Here is a 19544-nt window from a genome sequence, read left to right as displayed (position 1 = left end):
TCCAGGAAGCAGTCACATATTTTTTTGTCAATATGTTTAATAATCTGTTTCTTTATGTATCATTTTCTTCTGCCCTTGTGCAGTTTTTGGGCTTTGTAAAAATGTGTTACTATTATTCAATTGGAATGGTACTCTGTAGAAAAGTGCCTCTTTTATATATACTAACCCCCCAACTTTTGGATGGAAGCTGCCGGTTTTTCCACTTTGTAGTGCACTGCTGTCCAGGCACCAAGGCATGTGCTCAGACCCCTCAAACATGTATGTGATGTTGGCTAACCTTGATTGGCATAGTATGTGGTACTTCTGATACCCAAGGCTAGTAAGTTAAGTGCACCTGAGGATTGCAGCACTTGCTTTGCCACCACTGTTATGACAAAGTGAAACATGGCTCTAGGTCTGTAATTGGAGTCTACAGGGGCAGCTTCTAAACTGGCAACTCAACATGCCAAAAGAATCCCTTTTGCCGAGTCAAAACCTTCCTTTTTATATCTATAAGTCTTCCCTTAGGAAGGCCTTATAAGCCCACAAGGCAGGGTGCTATATATTAAAAAGAAGTGTGCGTTCCTCTCGTGTTAGACATGCCCTGACAGCGAAAACAAAAAATTGCCTTTTTTACTGACTGGTACTCCCATTGGCTAACATAGAGTTACACTAGCTACTGCCATAGGTGCTAACTTCCATTTAGGACTATTACAAAATTACTCCAAGGTATCAAATTAAATGTTACGTTAAACCCAACTCATTGCTGAGGTACCTTTTAATAGGAAGGTGACTTTAGAAAGTCATCACTCTGTTGCCTGAACCTCTGGTAGCCCTTGCTGACTATCTACAGTAGTTGTCACCCGAGACAAAAGTTTCTCCCCTGCTAGGAAGTGTGAAGCGCTCCCAGGAACAGGAACAAAGAGAATTTACTGGTGGGAGGGGGTGTTTCCTCCTTCAGCAGGATGTCTACCGTGCGGTGGCCACAGTTGGCCCAGCTTCAAAGAGCCTCCGTCATCAATGAAGCAAATGCTGGTCACCCCTTAATCTGTCCCCTCCTTTGTGTAGGCCGACATACTGGTACCTCCTTCAACCCGGTTTCCAGGAGGAGTGGCTCAGTATGCTGGGTGCACCCTAGGGGTATGGGCAGAGCTCCCCACAGGAGAAGACCTGAGTCATCTTGGCTTCCGGAAGAGAACGGTAATCTGGGATTGTTTAAGTTGGCCAAACCCCTCAGGAAGTGATGTAAAGTGGAAAGGGTTACTCCATTGGTTAGTGAGTCTTCCACTCCCCCAAAAATGAAGATGCCATAAAAGTGCCATCACTGGCACCCAGTTCTCAGATAATTACTGGACTGGAATGAAGACCAAGGAAGCACTGCCCTGCTGCACACTGGACACAGTAAAGAGAGGCTTCATCATAAAATGGACTACACCTGTGGGACATGCAAAGAGGACTGTGCTTGCTGTGCCCTCTCATGGAAAAGAGCTCCACTTGTGCCATGACAGAAGAACTGACTTGAGGTGAATAGCCCCTACAAACGCTAAAGAGGCCTGCACTCTCAAGAGCCTAGTCGCCCAGGAATGCCTGCCCGCCGCAGGACGCCAAATTGTAGCTTGGGAGACTAAGCCTTGACTGTCACCAGGTGCCCCCATTGTCTTTTGACCCGTGACTGAAGTCAGAGTGGAGTCTGGTCCCTATTTACTTACCTGCAAGTAATCGCTGAGATTGCTGTAGCTGGGAAGACAGATGACCCAGTTGCACCTGGACCTGCACTTCACATCACTGGTGCATTGTGGGAGATATAGTCCTGAGGTCGGAGATGACCCTCGACATTTATGGAATCAAGGGTGACTCCAGAAGCACCTCTTCAGTATCTTTAGCATCCTGCATCCCCAGCTTCTGGATTACTACTTTGCTGGACCACAATAAGGTATAAAAGTTCAGTGAGGACCCTGAGACTGCTGGACCCTACAGGTAACTGTCTCCCTGGTCCTAAGTGGTCTCTTGGACTGGCTCCCAACCCGTTGTACCACTTCAAAGAGGGTTTTAATAACCATTCTAAGCCATTTGCTCAAAACCGCTATGCTTCTTGGGGAACAGTCGGAACACCATGGTCTGAACCGTGTGTGTTCTGACTACGCAAGCGCAACCACGCTTGTCTTCACCCCGCATTAACCTAAACCCCTCATATGCCTGGTTAAGGCAGCTGCTGGCTAGACAGAAGACGGTGAAGATGGAAGCAGGAACACGGTGAGGTGAGTGGGGCTGGTGGGGGGTTCGGGGTAGGTTTTAGGGCACTGGAAGGGGTTGAGGTAGCTTAAAGGACAGCACGGGGTGGGGCAGTCAGGTTAACCCCTTCGACGCTCATGACGAGCTGGGCTCGTCATGGCGTAGCCTCCTCGCACGCTCATGACGAGCCCAGCTCGTCACGTAAAGTGCGGTTTCGCAAAACCCAGCGTACGGGCGGAATTCCGCCCGCACGCATGCGGTTAAGGGGCAGGGTTTTAGGCCTTGGGGCAGTGGAAGGGGAATGTGTAGTCGGGGTAGTTTTTAGGGCTGGGGGGTTGGAGTAGGTTTCAAGGTAGTGGAAGGGGTTGGGGGTTAGTGTTAGCAAAGAAGCAGGGGTTTAGGCCTTAGGGCAGGGGGAGGGGAATGGGTAAAGTCTGAACGGGGGGTCGAGGTAGTGTTAGTAAAGGTACAGTGCTGGTGTGGGGGGGCGGTATTAGTGTTGGGGTAATGGTGACCTTAGCCACACCTACCCCTTTACCATTCATGCCTATGCAATGAAATTGCGTGATCAAGACGCATTTGTGGTTGGGTCTGCGTGGTAGAGGCAAGTGTGTTTTAACCATGCGTGCTTCTATCATACAATCTGCTACTTTCAACAATTTATTGCATTCAACAGTAATTTGTTAACTTTGAAAAATCATATCTCAGTTTTCCCTCAATAAATTCTTGTCGTTATGGTGTCTATTTAAAATTAAAAATTTACCTTTTTTAAATAAATTTGTGTCATATTTTTATTATGTTGTGTTTCTTATTGACTGTTTTGATACTTCTAAAGGCTTTACACTTCTTTCTTTGATTTAGCTTGACTGCTCTGTGCCATGACTGGTTTTATTAAAGAACTTAATGGGACCTGATAGAGATTGCGACATTATTACGTGGTGAGGTCTCACAACAACACCACATAGAAATCCATTTTCCAGCATACTCAATTTACCCAACGTCGGAGAATTGGAAGGCTGAGGCAGCCTTGGATAGATTCGAACAAGTGATTGTCAGGTCATCATATAGTTCAGGGTCAGCCTTTAAATAAGTCATCTTGCGGTCTGTATCTTTCATTTTGCAATATCTTTCATTTTGCAATAATGACAGAGGAGCAGCATTTCTCTTTGCAACCTTTAAGAAAGGTGAATGTAGGAAGCAGGCTCTTAATGTAATATGTCAATAATATGATATACTTTGTAAATAAGTAGACAGAGGCTTGCTCTAGATATCACAAGGTGCTCTATTAGGGGTAGTGTGTTCGAGCAGCCTTAGGCTTAAGTGAGAGAAGTGCAAGACATCTGCAAACACACACAACGACCAAGCAATGACAAGCAAGACTCTAGAAGGAGATCCACACCAATTTATCAAAATAGCAAGTATCTTTATATATTTTTAGGCATCAGAGAAAACTCATTCAGGTAAGTACGTTTTATTATATAAATTCTTTTCAGTTCAAAAAGTGTACACAATTTTTGAGTTCTGCAAGGTTATCCTATTGAAGGGAAGGGAGAACAAGTCCTGCAAACAGATATAGTACAGCGACTTACAAGAAGAATTTGCAGGAGTTAAGGTGAGTGGTGGGCAAGGTCCAAGGCAGCACCTGCAGTATACCACCAGCGGCATGAGGGAGGCTGGATGCAGGGTGCTAAACAGCATCAGGAGTCCAATAGGTTTCTGTAGAGATCGGTCACAACGAAGAGACTTCAGGCTCTGACTGCTAGGCCAACGGGGGGGGGGGGGGTTTCAAGGCTTGCAATGCTCAGGGATGTAGGGACACCTGGGGTCCTCTTCTCCACTGCCCAAGAGGACGATGAATGTAGAGATGGTTTACTGTGTTTTCTTTACGAGGAGCAGTCTCATTCTAGGAGGCCAGCGTGCAGAGGCTGTAGTCGACGTCAGGGAGTCCACGAGGGGTGAGACCATGATGGAAACGAGCTCTGGGGGCTGTGGGACCTTGTTGACACCAGTGGCCCACTTCAACTCAGGTTGGAGGTGACGGTGCAGTGGGGGCCTCAGGTGTCGGGTTTCGGCATTCCGGGAGCCTCAGAGTCTTTGATTTGGAGTTCCTGCAGAACGCAGGGAACTATTCTGCTGTTCTTTGGGGGATCTTGGTCTTGTTGATGGTAGGCAGTCCTCCCAGGATTTGGAGGCACATTATTGCAGGGTGAGTCATCTGTGGCGCAGGTTCAATAGGGAACGTCAGACACTACAGTAGGGCTAGAGCCATGTCGGGTTCTCTCTTCAGTCTTCTGCTTTTGCGGCTCTTGGTGTCCTTCTTCATAGGTCATCAGAATCTCTTTCTCTGGTGCCTAGGGCTCCCCTAAATCTTCAATTTAGGGGCATTAGGGGAGTGTAGGGTAGTAGCCAATGGGCTACTGATTCTTTGGGTCACTATGCACCCTATATGAACCCTTCCTGTGGGAAGTGGGCATAACCGTGTCCCAGAATTCCTAAGTATGCCATCACAAAGATGGCTACTTCTAAATATTTGTGTCCACCTCAAAGTAGCCCACCTTATGGGTGCCCGACTAGCTAAGTTCCCCGCTTGTCCAGGTGCCAAGGAGGCCGTGGATAAAAGGGTTGGCTTCCTCTCGCTTGAGGGGGAGCCATATTCTCATTTGGAAGGCGGCAGCCCCTTGAGGCTTGCCGCCCAAGGAAGGCTAATCAGCAGGTCATCCTGTGGGAGGGCGTCTTACACCCTTTTAGCAGGCAAGCTTTTGTTCTGGGTCTCCTGAGACCCGAGGCGCTCATCCTAGGAAGTCAGAAGAGTGTCTCGAGTGGCAAGCTGGCGGAAGCCAGTCAGCAAGCCCTCCAAAGACTGGTAGTTTCTCAGGGGGCACCTTTAAGGTGCCCTCTGGATAGATGTATTGGTAAATTCATCACTGGAATCACTGACGGTTTATTAATATGAGATGTTTGATACTAAGGATCCCTATTTTCAGTGATGCCATGATGTAGCTGGGAAACTCATTTGCACCAGTTTCCAGTACATGTTTTAAAATGGCTTCCCTGTCCACTTGCACCGGCAGTAATAGGACTGACCAGCCCAGGGGCATATCTGCTCGTGCAGGTGTGCTCTCACAAGTAATATTCAGCACCCTGCCTTAGGGCTCTCAGGCCTGATGTAGGGGTGACTTACAAATATCACATGCAGTGTTAATGGGCATGGCACAATTTGTGCTGCTGCTCTTAGGGGCCCTCTTTCGTTCCCCAGGCCCTAGGTACCAGAGGTACCATTTACTAGTGACTCACAGGGGGTGCTAAAGGTTTTGCCAATTGGGGGGGAACAATTGTACAGTTTTTAGTGAAAGTACACTGGTACTGGGAACCTAGTTAGAAGGAACCTAGGACACTTCAGTCAAAGTTGCATGAAATACCAGGTGAAAAGTGGTAGGCTGTTGCAACAAAACCCCAGTTTCCTACACATATGTATGCCACTGAATCACAACACTGAATTGTAGAGGGTTGCAGTTTTTTCCTTCCCTCTATATTGGACAAAATACTCCTATGCTAAGAGATTAACGTCAGAAGGAGTACCGTGATGAAACTTTGGTTCTTTTAATAGACTTGGAGACTCAGAATGATTGTGGTCATATTCCAGTCTGGTGGCCCTAAACTGAGGACATAGATAACCAATGTTTCCTATGGTGCTGTTTGTCCTTATTTTCCCTACCCTGCTCCTGCTTGATGATGAAGATGCACCTGATTTTCTCTTTGACAGCTCAGTCTTCCTAATTGCTTTCATTCCAAGGACAGTGGCATTTGCACCACCTTTGCTTCATCACTCATGATATATCCATCCGCCGCTCGTGTAGAATAAAGGGCTGCTGCTCTCTGTGTGGTACACTCTGTTCACTATAAAACAGGAACAGCTGTGGTAGTAAGCACTATAGAAAAACAGTTTTTGTATAAAAAGTACCTAATTTCTGTCCCCACTCAATTGGAGATATGTTAGAACTGGCTATTTCTGGTAGGCTAAGGCTGACGCCAAAGCCAGGCAGAAACCACCATTCTAGTCAGGGCAAGGGAGTCACACGCCAAGAAAACCCCTGCTCACCCCCTTGGTAGCTTGGCACGAGCAGTAAGGCTAAACTCGGAGGCAATGTGTAAAGCATTTGCGCCAGCACACAACAGCAACAACATCCTAGGCACACCACAAAAGGAACTCCACACAAGGTTATATAAAAATAACTTCTGTATTGTCAAAATCACATAAGATAGAAATCACACATGTACATTGTGCCAACTGGCACGGGCAATATTCACAAGGGATTATGTACAAGACATGGGCCACTGTCATAATCAACACTTTTAGAAATAGAAATACTGTCAGAAATGAGAATAAAAGGATATAAAATCACTGTAGCCCAATTTAGCAAGATTGGCACACAACCAGTAACTACTGGTAACAGGTAAGTACCACCTACGCAACCCTAACCACCTTAGGAGAATGTCACGCAGGGGACCAGGACCTCACTAGGACCACCTGTACAGGAAAGAACAACCACCTAAGAATAAACTACATTTAAAGGGGTATAAGCAAGAACACATTACACATGATGCATCAAACATTCAGAGGTGTAGGGAAAAAGGTAAACACATGATGTATAAAAACACATTCAGCGGTGTAATAATAAGGCACATGATGCATCATAAACACATTCAGAGGTGCAGGGAAGGAAAAACACATGATGCATAAACCAACACATTCAGAGATGTAAAATCCAGGAAGACACATGATGCATAAAAACATTCAGAGGTGCCAGAACATAACTCAATAGCGCAAAAACACATGATGCCCAAAAACATTCAGAGGTGTAAGATCAAGATGCGTAATCATATTAAATGCATTACATTTCCTAGCACCACATCACATTGCGCAAAACTCACATTAGGCAATTACCATCACATAGATTACATTGCGCCTAAATAAAATCACATACCAGCCCCCATCTAATAAAGGGACTAAAGAGCCCTGTGTCCAGAATGTCAGGGCGCGCTGCCAATGCAGCGCCAGTCAGGGGTGCGCCACTGGCGCAAAACCTAAACGGTGCAGGTGCCCACTACTTGCTGGGCAGCTGGGAACATCACAAGACCTAAACGGTGCAGCTGCCCACTAATTGCTGGGCAGCTGGGAATCAAAACTGTGACAGGGTCCTCACTGACCCTAGACCAGAACTGCGCCAACTGTTGGAGCCACACAGGCTCTGGGCAACACTGCGCAGGACGTTGGAGCCACACAGGCTCTGACACTACACATAGTCAAATGCTGGAGCCCCACAGGCTCTGGGCATATCACATGCCCCAAACGTTGGAGTCCCCCCTCTAGGGACTCGTGATCAAAAGAAATGCCCCGTAAATACTGTGGAGCGTTGTGAGGGACATGGGCGGTTTAAACAAAGTGTGCCCCAGTCAGAGCCACACAGGCTCTCTAAACAAGTGCCCCCATATGCTGGAGCGGCCCGCTGCCATCGGGGCCGCTCCTAAGGTGGGCGCCGCACAGGTATGGGCACAGAGGGAGGGGGCGGGCACCGACAACGTGCCCCGACACCACCCTCCCCTAAATAGCAAAGCGTGGGCCCCTCTAGGCCCAAGCAACCATCCTCCTCGTTGGAGCGGCCCACTGACACACGGGGCCGCTCTTGACAGTGCCTCCACCGGCACCACAAAAATCCATCTGCTCCCTCGCGGAGCAGCAACAGAACTGCCCCCGCCTCACCCGGCCCAGCCCCGACTCACCAGACCTCGGCGGCGCTTCTCTGGGCAGGCGGCACGGGACTTCTCTCTCTCCCAGGGGCTCTCCCTTCACTCAGGAGCCGCGGGACGGACACGGCAGGCGGCATCACAAAAGCGCTCCCAAGCGCTATAACGGCAGAAAGCGCTCCCAGGTGCTTAGAACAGGGAAAACAGCGCTCCCAAGCGCTAGAAGATAAATCAAGTGCTCCTAATCTAGCAGGAACCCACAAAGTCCAGGACAAAGAGAGGGAGCACCAGCAGCTCCTAGAGATGACCCCTACAGCATGAAGGGTCCCAGCCACACAGGACAGGGCTTCCAGGGCAAAGCAAAGTCCCCCATCCTTCCAGGACAGGCAGTGGGGTCCCCAAGAAGTCCTCCAGGCATCCAGGGGCTGGGCAGGGCCCAGGGATTCCCCTGGGCCCAAGCAGCAGCACGCCCCTGGCAGATTCAAGTCAGAAACAAGAACATTTTGGAAGGGGACACAGCCCCTTTTTATACTATAAAATCCTTTGTCTAAAGGGTGCAGGCAGTGTGAGAACCAGCTAGAACTGGTTATAGGGAACTCCTTTCAGTGTGAGGGGCAGAGGCGACAGTCGCCCAGCAGGAGGTGGAGCCAGCATTGTGGCAGGCAGGCACAGCCCTCTTCACTCCCAGGTGCTATCTCCTCCCACTTCCCTGGCAGCAGATGCAGCCTTTCATCCACAGGCTGACTCAGACAACCTCCTGGGGGCTCCCCAGCCCCTGTCATCCTCAAACCAGACAGTCAATCCACAAGCAGGCCCAGGCACTCCTGGAGCCACGTGCCAGCCAATTACGTGCCAGCAGACTCACTACACATGCACACCCATGTCTAGAAGTGGACCTTCCACACTAGACACACTCATGCCACATACACCATTGCGCAGCATTCAATCTCACGTGTCGTACATACCAAACTCGACCCTGCACTCCCCACACATCAGGAACTACCATGGGCATACATATTCCCCATTAATTCCTATGGGAGGACAGGTCACTCACCACACATACAAAGAGAGCTCACGCACTTTACACTGTACCACAGTGAAAAAGTGCGCCAAGACCTAAAATCACTAACACCAGGTCACAGAAACAGGCTAGGAAAAAGCAAAAAGGTTTGGGTTGAACCTGCCAAAAGGGCCAGGTCCAACAAGATATGATCAAAGAAATAGTGTTCTTCTTCACTAATATAAACTAAACCGTGAGCCAGAAAGGTAGAACAGTGATCCAGGTCACATGAATGCATGCAGGTAATTGGACTGGATCTCAGTTTCATGCTCTATGAACTAGAATTCTCCTCAGCCCTATTAACCGAACCCCATCCCGAGAAGAGCAGAAAGTAGCAGAGCAACGTCACACTGAATACAAGGCATATTTTTGTACCAGAGCAAAAGTGGAAACATTAGGAGGGGAAAGGGGCAGGCTGTCTTAAGACCAGGCTGCGTTTACATTTTAAATATATCAAGGTGTTCTCCGGACAGTCAGGACAGGCATCCCAGGGCATGCTGGAAGAATTAGGGTGATGGTTGTTCTTATTCCTCTGCTCTGTGAGGATCTGCATGTATTTTGAGGGAGACGTGGATATACCATTACATGTGGTTTCAGCTGCTCTTTCCCTTATATGTCGCCAGTCAGCAATAGTTGTTCATGTTGAAACAAAATGTCCCTGCCTACTGATGCAATAAAACTTTCAGTTGGCTTGGCCTTACTTATGTGTGACAACCATCCTGAAAGACAAGGTTTCAGACTCTTAACCAATGACAAGTCTTTATAATCCAAACAAATACTTTAAAAAGCACACGTTGCTGTTTTAGAAGGCAGGTTTCTGCACAGCAGGTGGAGCTACATCAGGAACAAGCTACAAATATGTGGTTACAGCTAAGTAACTTTTTCCATCAGTCGTGGTAACTGTGCATTTTTATAGACAAATGGTAAATTATTTTGTAAAGAGGTGTATAAACAAATTACGTAAGCATCGTACAATAAACTATTTGGTAATACGTGTGAATTCACTTCAATAAATAAGGAGGTGATTTGTTTTATGTAAGTATGTATATTTTATTCGTATAGTACAAACCCAACCAAAAGTCAACATAGCACTGTTCAGTATCAGAGGTAAATCTAGAGACAACAAGTGGTTGGAGAGGTAGGTTAGTTGTGGGAGCAAATGTGGAGTGTTACTGCATCAGGATGTTTATAGAGATGCGTCTTCAGGTTTTTCCTAGATTGGAGCAGCTTCTTTTTCAGACATGCCTCTACATTTTTAATCTACGTTTAAACCAGGGACATATACAGCCAAGAGTCACTTAATATTATGTTCTAAAATGTATTGCAGATGTGCTGTATGAAGCACAAACTTATGGATTTGGCAGCTGTTTGTAGGAGTTTATGCTCGGTTTGGTGTTGACGTTTTTTCTTGTATGATTTTGTGCAGGGTGTCTTTAAGTAGGTTGAAGTGTTATAAAACCAACTTTATAAAGCCAATGTAAAGTGCAGCACCCAATAGCTGAGAAAACAAACTATCTATTTTGCAGTACGATTACAAAATACAGGCCAGTTGCATGAAATACCTGTATTTCTCGTGGCCTGTTCCAAATAGTTATTGCCTCTTAGTCAGTCCTCGGAGCATGTGCTCGGGTATAGCCCATGTAGCATTGTCTGTTTTTCTGTGCTAAACTCTCAAATTCATTATTTGACTGTTTGGCTCTCGCATCGAATAGCTATCTGGCTAATAGTTACATGCTTCTTTTTACCTTTTGCCCCACACAGGGTCCATTCATTTTCTTCTTCACCATCGTCCTCAGTAAAGAGGTGAGGAAGGCTCTGAAGTATGCCTTCAGTAAAAAGCAGGAGCCCAATGTCACTACCAAATCAACTCTGACGTCTGTAAGTAACATATGAGAAATGTACTCAAGTTCCACCCCCGTCTCTCTGCACATATCTTCCCCCCTGCTTCCTGAAGGCTCACATTCACATGGCTAAAGCTCAAGACTTTCGTGTTGCTAGTCTGAATGTTTTGTACCTGAGTATGTGTGGATGTCTTGTACCTGCGTGCGTGTGGTCAAACACTACATAAGCTCTAAACTAAATAATACTTGGAGCTTATTGTTTGGATAAATGTAATACGAGATTTACTATTTATTATTTATAGCATTTCTAGAGCGCACTGTTACCTGTCAGGCATCCTGGTGCTAATAGTGAGTTGACATAGCCTACCTCCTTCAGAAACTACTAAGGCCCTAGATCTTAGGAAATAGCCATGTTTTTAACTTCCTTCTAAATAGCAGGAGATCACTGATTTGTCTCAGCTCAAAAGGCAGGGTGTTCCAGAGCTTTGCAGCAGCGACCTCAAAGGATCTACCACCTGCTCTAACTTTTTTAAATCTAGGGATTTTAATCAGTTTTGCCCCAGAGGAGCGTAATGTTCGAGCAGGAAAATACCACTCAAATTTGCTTTGAAAAGAGGTGGGACCCATTCCATGCAAGGCCTTAAATACCAGGCAGAGTGATTTGAACTGGATTCTTTGTTTCACAGAAAGCCAGTGCAGCTCCACCAGAGCCAAGGAGGCGGAGGACCTTAATAATAATAATCCACATTTGTAAAGCGCACAATCACCCGTAAGGGTCTCTAGGCGCTGGGGGCCGTCGGGAAGATTAAGCAAGCTATTGCCCAGAGTCACATGGTCCTGGGCTAATCTGCTACCGGTGCCGGTGATCGAACCGTGATCCCCAGATTCCGGAGTCAGTCACCCTGGCCGCGGCGCCACACCTCTTCCTTCTAGACCAGCCTAATACTAATTTAGATGCAGTTGACTGCAGCCTCTGCTTCCTAGCAAGTAAAAACGTAGGTGACTCAAGGTGGAGGGCATTGCAGTAATCAACTCTGCTATGTACTGTGCTCCGAACTATCAAAGAGCGTGCCAGAGGAGTCCGCAAAGGAAAGTTCTTCCGTAGAGAGCGGATAATAGCCAGGCAACAACCTACTACTTTCATCACGCCTCCAAGGTGAGATTACACCCCTAGGTTGCAGACTGACTTAACAGGCTGAACCAGGTTGGAGGGATCAGAGGGCCAAAAATTACTGGGCAACCCGGGGGGAATCCTTTCCGGGCAGCAGTAAAGCAACTCCGTCTTGGACGCATTGAATTGCAGCGAGTTGTCTCTCAGCCACAATGTTGTATCTCGCATGCAACTATGAAACTCATCAAGAGAGATTGACTGGGCTCCCTCCAAAGAGAGAATCAATTGTGTGTCATCCACATAGTTAATAATCTCAATATTATGACGCTTGAAGACAGTCATCAGGGGTTTCAGGTAGATATTAAACAAAATAGGGCTGATGGCCGAGCCCTGTGGCATGCCATGTGAGACATTAGTAAAACCAGATTGAAAAGAGGAAAGGGAGACTGCCTGTTGCCTGCCTGACAGAAACGCTTGAAACCACCTCAAGGCACAGCCCTTCAGTCCCACCTTCTTAAGTCGTCTCAACAGGATTCCATGGCTGACCGTATCGAAGGCAGCAGACAGGTCAAGCAGAATAAGTACAGCTGCTTGCCCCCTGTCTGCCCGCCTCCGAAGTTCGTCCATCACGGTAACCAGAGCTGTTTTAGTGCCATGGGCCGGTCTAAACCAAAATTGTTCCACCTCCATAAGCTGAGCTTGTTCTAGATATTTGGACAGTGTGCTACTCACCACCCGTTCCACTATTTTAGCAAGAAAAGGTAGGAGAGAGATAGGTCTAAAAATTTTAGGACACTCCGGATCGAGGGAGGGCTTTTTAAGCAAGGGTGTCACCAATGCCTGCTTCCACTGAGACGGCACCACCCCATCAGTGAGAGACTGATTGCAAATCAAACGAAGCGTGGGGAACAACACTGCTCTAAATTCTTTCCAAATCTTACAAGGCAGTGGGTCCAAAGGACAACCAGATGCGATACCATCAGCTAGCCTACAGAAATCCTCAGGCTCCAAGGATGAGAACTCAGAAAGAGAGCCCAATGTAGCCCCCTCCAAGATGACATCATCAGCCACAGTGCGACTATCTTCCAAGTCAGGCAATTACATAGTCACCCCGGCTGGGGAATGGGGGACCCCACCCAGATCCATGATAATGCCATTGCCTTTGTCATGGAAAAACTCATCTTGATAGCATGTCTCAAGGCCCTGAAGTGGGATTTTGCCAGGCCTGATTCTGAATATGCAAATTGACTGTAGAAACTTGGCCAGCAGACTTGTTTGGCTCAGATTATAAAATACACCAATACCATCTCTGATCTCTCTTCTTGAATTCCGCAAGAAACTGGAGACCTGGCCTTTTGATTAACCAACCCACCATAGGCAGGGCTAGACATGCACACATGCTCAGAGCCAGCATACCCTTCGTGTGATATTGCGTTTTTAGAAATACACATAACATAACACCAGACTATATAATTTCTATTTGGAAGGTGAAGTGGAATGCTTTTCATGATTTCTATTTTGATGTCCTGGATGTTTTTCATGTCATGCCAGAGCTTTCATAAAGTCACATGTTTTCTTTAAAATGTAGCCTGGCACTGCCTTTAATTTGAGTTTATGCTTGGTAAATATTCAGTAAAAAAGGCGATGTTCAAGAGTCGGATTTTCGCTTGAGCATTGATTGCTGATGGAAACTCCATGACAAGGCTTGGTGTTGTTGTTTGAATCATCATGAGGATGTTTGATTTTGCTGTACTTTTACATCTGTGGCTCAGTTGGAGTTGTACTTCGAAAGAATGGGGCTTCACCACTGACTTTGCTGTCTGCTGTAACTAGTCTGCTTTTGTTTCTGCAACAACTCTAGCACTAATGGCTACTCCTCACCACCTTCAGTTGCTCTTTCGGAGTAATCAAGCTAATTGTAATTTCTTGTCTTTTATCCCTCAATGCCTTACAGTCCTACAACTGCAACAGCACATACGTGGACGGACGTCTCTATCACATGCCCTTTGGGGAGTCCACAGGATCGCTGCATAGTACTATCCACTCCGGCAAGAGCCAGCACAGTTACCTACCATTCGTGCTCCGGTAAGCACCGCATCGTGGCTCAGGTTGTACAACGCAGAGCTGTTTGCAGCTTCTTGTATTACTGCTGTGGTCACCACACACTCCTGTGAAGTTTATTTAACCACATACTTTAAAGCCCAACATGAATGGAGTGCACCTACAGTCATAGGCACTGGAAGTAGGGGCGAAATAACCATGATGTAGGTCAGAGGGCGAATGAGCAATAAAGATGCCATTACATTTTGTTTTCATCTTCTCACATCTGTTTTAAAAAACAGAGGTTAAATGTCAGGCTATGTCTTCTATCAAATTGCTGCTTATTCTTTTACCATGAAGACTTTGTTTACTTGTCTTTCCTTGACAGCAAAGCAAGAGCATTTTGTAAAGTGAACTATGTGACAAGCTACAGAGAGTGTGAAAGAAAGGCCGTAGGATGTAAATTGTTTTGTAATACACAACATTTAAATACCTGTAAATGAACTGTAGAAATTATTCAAAATATATCAGAAGTTAGGAAAGCACTTAGGAAACATTTTTTTGTAATTCTGAAGTAGAATGGAAACATATATTTTAATTCGATCCAAGCAATCACGATACTTTATTTGGCCATGCGGCAATGATAAATATTCATGACAGTATATTTTCACACATTATTGTTTGTGGGCTATATAATTTCATCAGTAAAACTGCATATCTGTGCAAATGTAATAGCTGTTCTACCTCACCAGGCTTTAGAAATATGTCACTGTGCTCCAAATAACATCACCAACTATATATCACACCCTTAACACTTCTACAGAATGGGCGTGGCTCATTTACTACTTTTTTTTATAATGTGATGCTTGCATTTCAGTGAAGTAACATTGATGACAGCACACCACATTCTGAAAGTCGTTCAAGCACCACTGCCTACAGTTAAAATACTACAATTGTATTCTCCCAAAATAATATCTTACCTTTCATATACCAGAATTTTTGACTCCACGTTTAGGTATACTCTCCTTAACACAGACTTTAGAAATAAATATTTTTTCATTTATTGCTACATTGTTAGTCCTATTTATAAAGCAAGCTCCAAATTAAATACGAGACAAGAAAATACTGTGATAATTTAATAGGAGGCCTGACCAATGCTTTGCCTGTCCCTGACTATGATGACTCCTGTACATCAGGCCTCATCTTCCAATCCAAAAAGTCACTAAGGTACCAAAAGGAACGGAACTGGGCACACCGGAAGCTATACCAACAGATCTCACCAGAGACCCCAGCCATCTTTGGGGAAGAAGATCCCTTTGGTGCTGAAGAGCAGGAAGATGTGTGCCTGTCTGGTCTCCTGGCCAAGCATCCCACACCCAACCCAGAAACAATGTCTTATAGTGCTTTGGAGTATGAGAAGATGAAGAGCGTCGAGCCAACACTGAAGGCCAGCGGCCCAGGCATCAAGACCCTTCCTTGGGTATTGTGAGTATGTGTTTGGCCCATGAGGCCATACCACCAAGCTGGGACCCCATAATAAGTCCCATGACGACATGGAGCAATGCTTCGATGGGAGTCTGGCATCAAGCCCCAAGTAAGCTCGCAAACAACACCCAACCCCAAAGGCCCCACCTCCTTTGGACACCACCCAAAGGCAACAACTCCTATCAACCGTTGAACCCAATCCACTCCAACAATGTCAAGCCCAAAGCCAGCAACAAAGGCTCCACCTGCACCTGTGAACAAGACTCTGCTGTTACCAAAACGTTCCTTGATGGCAAGGCTGAAGTAAAAACCAACCTCGAAGCCTCCATCGATGCTCAGATCCAAGGAAGTCGAGTCTCCGATCCTCAAAGGACTGTAACAGGAACAATGCCAGGCAAAAGCGCCTGTTCATTTACTCTGTTGCAGGCAAGATTTATGCAAAGTCTCATCCACTGGTGCCTCCAGAACACCTTCCTCAAATGAGGAGACTGGACTTTGTGGGGGAGCCTTTTTCCAACTCTCACTGCTCCGAGCCAGCACTAAAGAAGCTCAAGGATAGAGCCTCTAGTCCTCTTCTTCTGCCACAAACCCCACTTCTGCCTGCACTGTCACGGCCACCTGCTCTACCATTGCCACAACCACAGCCATGCACACCACCCTCCCTTTTTTCACCAGAACCGTCCAAGGGGTTCAGAGCCAACCAGTCCTATTCTGAGCCAACCAGCCCCTGTTCCCCTTTGGACCTCTGTGACCAGTATCCGGTACAGCACCCACTGATGATTCCTGGGATGATTATAATACAGATCCCCCACCCCCGGTTATCATGACTTAGGGTATTAGCTGATAAAGGATTCACCTCCTGATGACAACGTAGCTTATAATGAGGTTATTCATAGGGCCACAGATTTTGTATAATGTTGATATACATGCCCCCCAAGAGAAGGATGATTTCTTTGTGGACGAGCTCTCCGAGGGCACTATGCACATTTGGTAATGTTAAAAGGCATGCTAAAGTCTGCTCCTGATAACTTAAAGCTGAGGGTAGTCACGCCATGAGTCATGAAAATTTTTAAACACTGCCCTAGCGACCCGGCTTACATTAAGGGCCATGTTCATTCCAACTCTATAGTGGTACGCACCACCTTCAAGCGCAACTCTGCCCAGGCCACTGCTAATGCTCCTCCTACCGACAAGTAGAGGGAAAAGATTAATGCAGTGGGCAAGAGAGTAGCAGTCAGGGCAGCAACATATTGGCTCATAGCCTATTCCGTGGGACTCTTCTCTAGATATGATAGGGAGGAGGCCTGGAATGTGCAGGAACTTCTCAAACATCTCCTAGAGGCATATAATAGATGGTGTGAAAAATTTGTGTCCAAGGGCAAGACTATCTTTAACTCCGTTATTTGTTGTGCATTAGATACCATAGACACAGCCTCTAAAAACCTCGTTACCAGCATCATTCTCCGATGCCATGCTTGGCTCCGTAGCTCTGGGTTCAAGCAGGAGGTCCAGCAGCATCTCCTCAAATTCCTGTTTGACAGAGAGCATCTCTTCTGGTCACAGATAAGATGGTGAAGAAAATAAAGAAAGCTATGGAGACAGTGAATTCTGTGGGGGGGAGCTGCAAACTACACCATACAAGGCCTTATTATGTAAACAGCAACCTAAGAAAGGAGCAAACATAATCTCACCCAAGCAGCCACAGTCCTATCAACGACAGCAACAGTTGTTCGACAAAGACTCCTAAAGGGGTAACAACAGTGGTAAGTGCAAAGGTAGCTCCTATAAAGGAGCTTTCACCTCCAGACAGTGAGTTGCCCTGCCTCCCCCGCTCCGATCACTTGTCATCTGTTGGGGAGGACACATGATTTCCTCTCTCGTTCGGAGAAAAACACGTCCTAGCAGTGGGTTCTAACAGTGGTCCAACACGGCTGTTGCCTTGAACTACACACAAACCCTCCAAATATATATACCACATACATATGCTTTCAGCAAATGATGCCTTTCCTTCAGAAAGAAGTGCAAGCCCTCCTACAGAAGGGAGCTATATTGCGAGTTCCTCCGCAACATCAGCAGCATTTGCTCTTTCGTCTCATCCCAAAAAGAACGTCTCCCCAGGCCTATACCTTGATCTCAGGCCTCTCAACCATCATTCCCTATCAGAGCATTTTTGCATGACAACTCTACAGGATGTCATCCCCTTCTCTAACATGGCAATTAAATGATGGTGCTCGTTCTCAGGGCCACCTATTTCCACACACCCATCCACCTTGCTTATCAACAGCACGTTAGCTTTGTGGTGAGTGGACAACACTACCAATTCAGAATCACTATGGCTCCAAGGTTGTTGAACTAGGGCCTGGCAGTGGTCTCTGCACATTTGTGAAGGGGCGCATGCATTTATTTTGTTCCCTAGTTTAGTGAATGGCTGATCAAGAGCAGCGGAAGGCAGCAGTGTCTAGGCTACCCATATATAGCACTGGCCATGCTCCACAGCCTGGGGTTGGCAGCTATTCAGAAGCTGCTTCCTCTTTTCATCACAGTCGTCAGCTCATGGTCAGAACTGTGATGCACCTTCTAGGAACGATAGCAATGTGTAATGCCGTTGTACACCCCACAAGGCTTCATTTACGTCCCATCCTGCAAGAGTGCCCCCACAGTTCAATGGTCCCAAGCAGAGGGTCATTGGGAAGGTCTAGTATTGGCACAGGACAGGGCTCACCGCTTTTTGCAGTGGTGGGACAACTTGTTGCCAAGCATGCCTTTTGCGAACCCCATAACGAAGCATTACCAATAATGCCTCTAACATGGTGCTTATCTCAATGACATCACTGTGCATGGAATATGGCTCTCCCAACAACAGGGTCGCCACTACCTAGCCTTTCAACTCGTCCTCAAAGCTTTCCTCCAAGTAATTTGGGACAAAGTAAAACTCTTCCAGACACACAACATGATTGCCATGTACTAGCTACAGAACCAGGGCAGCACACGCTTTCCAGAGCTCTCAGATAGTGCAATGGATTTGGCATTAGGCACTCCCTCACATTTATCACCTTATGGCAGAATATCTTCCAACGGTGGACAACAACTTTGTAGACCTGCTCAGCAGGATGCTTTGGAAAGTTCTGGAGTGTTAAACTCCACCTACAAGTCCTATGCATGTGCTGCCAACAGATAAACTTCTTTGGAACTCCAGACAATGCAAAATGTCCAAACGTTGCCTTGAGGTACCCAAAATCCATGGGCAATGCACTATGGTGAATGGGTCAGGGATCTTTGTCTGTGCTTTTCAAACTCTCCAGCTGCTTCCCTTTGTTGTAGGAAGTTGAGGCAGACCATCACTGATACTCATTGTAGTAAAACCTACATGGGTCAGACAACCCTGTTATTCCACAGTCTTGTATAGATACTTATACGTCCCATAGAGAGCACATTAGAATTACATGTACACAGGTTTTAGGCTTTAAAAATTGTCAGAAAGATCCTCGTTTTTGCACCTCCCTTTTCGAGCCCGCACCTGGGGCAAGCTTTGATTCTATTGATTACTGTAATTCGCTCTTTGTGGGACTACCTAGGTTACATTTAGCATAGTTTACCATTTCTTCAACATTTAAGAGCCAGATGGGTGCTGGGCTCAGAGAAATCTACACCCATCTCCAGGGAGTTTGTGAGACTTTACTGGCCCCCCGTCTAGAAAACATGGCATTTCAAAGCGCTCTGCTTATGTCATAAAATACTTCATAAGCAATATCAGCACTCCTAGGTGGCCTCCTTATTTGCCTGGTATTAACCAACATGCAACTTGAGATCCCGCCAGCCATAGCTGTTTATCAGCCCTAAGTGTAAGAAGGCTACAATTGGATGCAGGTCTCTATCGGCAATGACGGCCAAAACTTGGACCTTACTTCCTTTGGCCATCTGCTCCCAACAGAACCTTGGGTAGTTTAGAAAAGATCGTAAGTCCTTTTTGTTCACTAATAACACCTAAGTCACGGTTCTGACTTTGTTTTGTGGCTCATAGTATTTCCCGAATGCTTCCATTTAAGCTCTT

General features: G+C 46.4%; 1 protein-coding gene across 2 annotated transcripts in view; it reads left to right on the top strand.

Annotated features, from left to right (window-relative positions):
• Positions 1-19544, top strand: part of CELSR2 (cadherin EGF LAG seven-pass G-type receptor 2) — a 325195-nt gene that overhangs the window by 287793 nt on the left and 17858 nt on the right. For both annotated transcript variants that reach the window (XM_078644214.1, XM_078644213.1), the window contains exons 29-30: positions 10778-10894; positions 13923-14053. In XM_078644214.1, coding sequence (XP_078500340.1) covers positions 10778-10894; positions 13923-14053 — 248 coding nt within the window. The remainder of the gene's footprint in view (positions 1-10777; positions 10895-13922; positions 14054-19544) is intronic.

The sequence above is a fragment of the Lissotriton helveticus genome, chromosome 5_1, assembly GCF_964261635.1.
Source record: "Lissotriton helveticus chromosome 5_1, aLisHel1.1, whole genome shotgun sequence".
Classification (NCBI taxonomy): Eukaryota; Metazoa; Chordata; class Amphibia; order Caudata; family Salamandridae; genus Lissotriton; species Lissotriton helveticus.
This window is presented reverse-complemented; position numbering and strand designations above follow the sequence as displayed.